At 38.9% G+C, this 6,840-nt stretch overlaps 1 protein-coding gene across 1 annotated transcript; it reads left to right on the forward strand.

The window, feature by feature from the left end:
• Positions 1–4,308: 4,308 nt before the first annotated feature.
• LOC131148312 (uncharacterized) lies at positions 4,309–5,852 on the forward strand. Its single transcript, XM_058098027.1, has 4 exons — positions 4,309–4,647; positions 4,783–4,993; positions 5,037–5,198; positions 5,344–5,852. The coding sequence occupies exons 1-4, from the start codon at positions 4,309–4,311 to the stop codon at positions 5,850–5,852; spliced, it is 1,221 nt and encodes a 406-aa protein (XP_057954010.1).
• Positions 5,853–6,840: the final 988 nt, after the last annotated feature.

The raw sequence follows: 6,840 nt of genomic DNA on the forward strand, positions 1-6,840 counted from the left end.
CTTTTTTTGTTGTGGTATTTTTGTGGAGCAGGCATTAGCATTTCATTTCATGCGCATTTTTATTTATTATTTTTTCTTTTGCTCATTCTTCATTTTCTGTCTTTTCTCGATCAATTAAGACAATCTTTACACTTCTTTTGTTATCTTCATACCATTAACGAGAATTAAGCTCGAATATTGGTCCATGAACTAAGTCTATCTCTAGGGGTGGCTCAGCCTTCACATCTTGAGTAGGCTACAAGACTTAGGTTTCTATCTCCCCACTATATATCACCTCTAGGCTAGCAAATAAAAAACAGAGGCTAGTGTACAAGGAATCATCAAGAAGGAAAGAGATTTGAGTTCCATGAACTCTGATTTGATGTTAACACTCAAAAGGACGATAAATAGCTTAAGGATATCTCACAAGGTGTCATAATCGCCACGGGTATTCTCTCAGTGCTCACAGGAAACCCTAAGTGTAATGAATCATGTGAATGTGTTTATTCAGTCTCGTGAGATACCAGGTAGATACAAGAAATTATATAGTCAGATTAACACGATTGTACCACCAATCAATTCTTCATGGAGTTACAAAGTCGTATAAAGAGAAACTATTCATAAATGACTCAAGTGTCTTATTATTAGGTTATATGCAAGTACGTGAAGGGTATAAGTCAGTGTTAAGCATGACATATTTCAGTGTAATTCCTTGCTACTCTTTCTTCCTTTCTTTTCTTTTTTTTTTTTCTTGAAATTTGTTTTGTTTTGTTTCGTTTTTGTTTTTGCTTTTTTTTTTTAAATATAAAACCTAGTACGTGTACGTGCACAGTGTCACATGCAAATGCTCACCCTCCTAACTAAAATGGAACATTGTCCTCAATGTGAAAGCATAGGGGAAATAGAAAAACTATGCATGGGAAATGTAGGGTGTACCTGGGTGGAGAAGTAATGGAAAAGGAAAACTGAACTAAAGGGAAATGTACCTATCAATAAACTAAAAATAAGACAGAATGAAAAAAAATGAAAACAAAGGAAAGAAAAAATGTCATAGTGTGTCTGAAGGAGGCTCGAGAGGAATTTTGTCTGGTGGGTGTAGATTTATAAATTGAACTGGTGGGTCTCCAAATTTGAGTCGTCACAATGAGTTTGTTTTGTTATCTACACAGAAGTGATCTCTAAATAAATCAATACTCTCCACAATATCAAACAACACATTTTCAAATTGTCTTTCTTGTTTTAACAAGAAATGATCCTTATCCAGTATAGTTTCCAGGAAATATACTTCCTTAAAAACCGGTATTTGAGGAAAAGTTTTTGGAACAATTACCTTTGGTTCTTCAGAAGCATCAACATTAAAGTTTGTACCTGGTTCCTTGAAGGTTAAACTCTCACCATGCTACTCAACTTCTTCATCTGGTGCACCAGTCACCTTACTATTGCTGAGATTTGCTTCGACATTGCAATCATTGACATTCGCTTCAATAGAAGATGATAGTTCCATGATTGCAATCTGCACTTGAGTATCTGGCTAGGCTTGAAATTGGGATTCATCTACTTCCAAAGCATTCAATAATGTGTTCAGCCTAATCAAATCAGTGCTTGTCTCGTTGATGGCTTGAGAAGTTTAAGAGTTGATCACATTTTGGCTTGCCATGAACTCTTGCAAGCTAACACTTAGTTGCTATATAAGATCTTCCATTTCCCTTCTCTGCATTGGAGGAGGCTAAATTGCAAAGTAAGAGTGTAGTAACCCGACCAAGAAAAAATAAAAATAAATAAATAATAAATAATAAATAAATAAATAATGAATGATAAATAAATAAATAAAGAGATATTTTGGAGGAGATATTTTGGAGAAGATATTTTGAAAGGAGATATTTTGAGATATTTATATATAAATATATTGGAGGAGATATTTATTTAGATTACTTAAAGGTTAAGTTAGGTTTTATTCTATAAACTCTCTCATTCTCTCTCTCTTTCTAGAATTTCGTGCCATTCGTTGCCAGAATCCACGATCCGTCATTACCATGTGGGTCTGGAGGAGAATCTCTTCGTTTATTGTGGAACGGATCTTCGTTTGTGGAATTTCGAGATTTTCCTTAAAATCGAGGTAAGGGTCTAAATTCGATTTCAGTTTGGTAGATCAGTAGTATAGGAAATTATATTGAAGTATTGTTCTTTGGTTTTTAAGTTTTTGGGACCCCGAGTCGTTGTTTTCGATCGGTTCATTCTTATTTCGATTTCAAGTTTAATGTAAGGGAAAATTGATTACAAGAGTTATTTCGTAAAACTAAACCGCTAAAAAGATAGTTTACATTCATATGATTGATTTGACTACTATTTTACTAAATTTCACCGGGTTGAAATGCCAGGTTTCGTGATTTTACTATTTTGCTAAAAATACGGGTTTTGGCGTATGGTCTCCAAATGTTTCAAAACTTCTTTATTTGTATTATTATGTATGTAGGAGATTCCTGAATCCCTTATTTTTATTTAAATGGTGTTTATTGTATTATATACTATATAGCGGATTTTTGTTTAAATTAGTGTGACATGTGGATGAAAATGAACTTGTGAACATTTGATATGGATTATGGGAATGGAGTTCAAAATTGTTATACTGGAAAGTATTGAAAAACAGGTGCCGGTTATATACCGTGCTCATTATGCAAAAAGGGTAAACCGAGAGGGTGTGTGCCAGTTTATACCAGATATAGATATATGAGTTTGTGAAAATACTGGATATGCACAGGTTATCATGTTTTGTTGTAAATTGTATATATAATAAGTGGATCCACAACTTGCGACTGTTGGAGTTGAAAGATACTACCACCTAAGGGGTTGAAAGATACTACTGACTAAGGGGTTGATAGATACTACCGAACTGGAGTTGAAATACTTCAGGGTACAAGGGTTTACAGTCCCGAAACCAAAAAGCTCGGATTCCGTTGCTAGTGAGTACAGTGCAACCACACACGCTAAGCGGTGTGGGTACAGAGAGGGTCGGCTTGCAGGAGTTTGTAATCATTGGTGAATAATGGACCAGGGGAGGCAGTCGGACTATATATGAGATACATGACAGTGCTTGCACTAACAAGGCATTGTTATAGATACCAGTGCACAAACCATGCCATGGGTTAAAATAGACATTATTTGTGATACCAAGCTGTTGGTCGTTTTATATTCATATACATGATTTAAAAGCTGATATGGAAAAACGATATTGTTTATATTGATATCTATGTTGTGCTTTAGTATTGAAAACCTTTGTTTAATATATATGGATATATGTTTTAAATTGAAATACTCACATGTGGTCACACACTGATTATAATACTTTCTTACTTACTGAGAAGTGTCTCACCCCGTTATACAACCTCTATTTTCAGGTCCTTTAGGACGTCGGTCCTAGTTGATAGAGTGACTGGGAGGGTGGTTTTTAGTTTAGTTGTGTAAGTATTCGGTTATGTAATAAACTTAGTTAGAAGCGTCATTTTGGGGGTTGTAAACACTGATTTATGCATAAAGTTGGATGTTTGAGAATTTAATAATACAGTTGGTAGACTCTGGTATATACCTAGTATAAATCCTGATGGATATTTATGTTTTTCAGGGGACATTTATATCCCAGTTTTTTATGATTTACACCCGTATGTCCCTGTTTAGGGTGGGTAGTTCATGTATGTCTATCAGGTACAGGTTATTATGTATGTAGGTTGGCAACCTGGGTCCGTTTAAAGGGCCGGGTCGCTACAGTTGGTATCAGAGCCCTTGACTAGTTGGAAGTGTGATTTAAATCATGCTGCCTGGTTAGGGATATGTTTAGAATTAAGAACTTTCTAGTTCTGTAGTATAGAATATACTAAAGTATAGGACATGGATGAGACCTCAGGTTTTTTTTTGTACACCTGGAGACGGAATTCCTTTGGCAGACTTCAATGTTTTCTGGATCATTCGAAGGGTTCAGAAAATCATGGCAGTGTATTGATAGTTTTGTTTCCAAGTAGAAGGGCAGGATTTGAGTTAGAATGATGATGTTAAATTAATGGAGTACGTTAATATTGAAAATATGATTTTAGGGGACTGAGTCTATAGTAAAATAGTATTAGCTGATATTTAGGCATTTACCCTTCTAATGGTTTTTCTTTTTTACCTTTCAGGATGCAATCCAGGGACATTACTACCAACATAGGTGGCAGTAGTAGTGAGGGTGCTAGCCAAGAGGCCGGTAGTGACTCTACGAGTGTATTACGGGATTTTGCTCAGTAACTTATGGCTGAGGTGGTGTGAGCGAATAAGGGGAAGGACTGTCTCACATCTGAGATGGGTTGCTTCATTGATCAGTTCACCAGGTTGAAGCCTTCGGTGTTCGTAGGAAGTGCAAATCCAGTTCATACTGAGAATTGGATCCAGGAGATCGAGGAAATCCTACATGTTTTGAAATGCACAAAGAAGCAAAAAGTAACCTTTGGAATGTTCAAGTTGTCAAGGGAGGTAGAGAGATGGTGCGTGTCGGTTGAGAAGATGGAGGAACACCGACTTATACTAGTAGCGATGACGTGGTCCCGTTTCAGAGAGCTATTCTTTGAACGGTACTTTTCGGCCACGGTCAGAAACGCGAAGATGGAGGAATTTAGGAACTTGTCTCAGAAGTCACTGTCGGTGTAGCAGTACGCTGCCAAATTCTAGGAGCTATCCCAATTTGCTCTATTCATGATACCGGATGAAGCGAGGAAGGCCTGGAAGTTTCATAAAGGTTTGAGGAAGGAGATCTGTAGACGGACAGCGATCTTGTAGTTGCAAGACTTTGCTACACTGGTCAATAAAGCCACTGTGGCAGAGGAGAGTCTGCTTGAGGACGTGGAGGTTCAGGTCCTGAAGAAGAGGCCAACACCTCCTAGTTGTTCTTTTGGGGCGAGGCAGGGTAACTGGAAGAGGAATAGTCGTGGTACGTTTCAGAACACCGCAACTTCCCAAGTTTGCTCTCTTTGTGGTAGGAAGCTCGCTGGTTAGTGTTGGCTGACTATAGGGGCTTGTATGCGGTGCGGTAGGTAGGGATATAAGGCGAGAGATTGTCACCTGCCAGGAAACAGTGGAACCTCACAACAATCATACAGAGGCGCAACGTGGCGGTCAGCAAGGGGGTACAGCCCAGGCTAGGGTGTATTGTTTGACACCTAGCGACGCAGAGAATGCTGGTGATGTAGTCACAGGTATCATTTACATGTATTCTGATAAAGCTATCATATTATTTGATTCTAGGGCAACACATTCTTTTATTTCCTGAGAATTTGTTAAAATCTGTGGATTGGAGGTTCAATTATTAGATAATGAATTGGTAGTGGCTCTCTCCATCAGGATCAGTGGTCGGGTGTAGCAAGGTAGTCTGTGAATTCTCGGTTGAAATTCTTGGAAGGGTACTACTAGTTAACCTTGGGCCATCTGATATGTATGGCTTTGATATCATCCTAGGGATGGATTGGTCATCCGCTAGTTATGCCAGTATCGATCGCCGCAAGAGGGAGGTGATATTTAGACTGCCAGGGCAGCATGAATTTAAGTTCCTAGGATCGTGTGTGCATTCTGCACCACAGATCGTTTTAGCTTTGCATGCTAGAAGGTTACTCCGGGAGGGTTGCCAAGGGTATCTGACCTTTTTGAAAGACACGCTGACTAAAGAATGTAAGCTGGAGGCGATTGCAGTAGTGTGCGAGTTCCCTAACGTGTTTCCAGAGGACTTGCCAGGATTACCTCCGGATTGTGAAGTAGAATTCGCTATAGAATTAGCTACAAATATGGCGCCAATTTCAAAAGCTCTATATCGCATGGCTCTAGATGAATTAAGAGAGTTGAAAGAACAACTGTAGGAGCTACTAGACAAGGGGTACATTCGACCTGTGTTTCTTCTTGGGGAGCATCGGTGTTATTTGTGAAGAAGAAGGAGGGTTGATGAGAATGTGCATCGATTACAGAGAACTTAACAAGGTAATGGTAAAGAATAAATATCCACTACCCAGGATAGATGATCTATTTGATCAGCTTTAGGGCACGCAGATCTTCTCTAAAATTGATCTACGATCTAGGTATCACTAGCTGAAGGTGAAAGCGGAGGACATTACGAAGACAACATTTCGAACCCGATATGGCCATTACGAATTTATGGTTTTGCCTTTTGGTTTGACTAATGCACCTGCAGCATTTATGGATATGATGAACAGGGTCTTTCATGAATATTTAGACCAGTTCGTCATGGTATTTATTGATGACATCCTAGTGTATTCTAGGAGCGCTGCAAAGCATGAAGTTCATTTGAGGTTGGTATTGCAAATGCTTAGCGATAAGACGTTGCATGCTAAACTAAAGAAGTGCAAGTTCTGGCTGGAATAGATTGCATTTCTAGGGCACGTCATGTCCAAAGGAGGTGTATAAGTGGACCCAAGTAAGATTGAGGCTGTAGTGGACTGGGCAAGATCGAAGAATGTTCAGGAGGTCAGAAGTTTTCTGGGTTTCGCAAGTTACTACCGACGTTTTGTAGAAGGGTTCTCTAGTTTAGCAGGTCCTTTGACGCGACTCACGAGGAAGAACCTGAGGTACGATTGGATTGACGAGTGCGAGGTGAGTTTTCAGGAGCTGAAACGGCGACTAGTTACTGCTTCAATCCTGACTATTCAATCTAGGGATGGCAGATTTGTTATCTACAATGACGCCTCTAAAAAGGGTCTTGGCTGTGTTCTAATGCAGCAGGGCAGAGTAATTGTTTACGCTTCTCGTCAACTTAAAGAGTATGAGAAGAACTACCTGACACATGATATGGAATTAGCAGTGGTGGTGTTTGCATTAAAAATCTGGAGGCAT

The sequence above is a fragment of the Malania oleifera genome, chromosome 2, assembly GCF_029873635.1.
Source record: "Malania oleifera isolate guangnan ecotype guangnan chromosome 2, ASM2987363v1, whole genome shotgun sequence".
NCBI lineage: Eukaryota > Viridiplantae > Streptophyta > Magnoliopsida > Santalales > Ximeniaceae > Malania > Malania oleifera.

What these genes read in the sequence shown, in the direction of transcription:
- LOC131148312 (XM_058098027.1), top strand. Translation starts at nt 4,309, where the DNA reads ATGGGTTGCTTCATTGATCAGTTCACCAGGTTGAAGCCTTCGGTGTTC. An exon ending in TGTCTCAGAAGTCACTGTCG is followed by an intron (nt 4,648 to 4,782) that starts GTGTAGCAGTAC and finishes GCGATCTTGTAG; the next exon opens with TTGCAAGACTTTGCTACACT. An exon ending in TGCTGGTGATGTAGTCACAG is followed by an intron (nt 5,199 to 5,343) that starts GTATCATTTACA and finishes TCTCTCCATCAG; the next exon opens with GATCAGTGGTCGGGTGTAGC.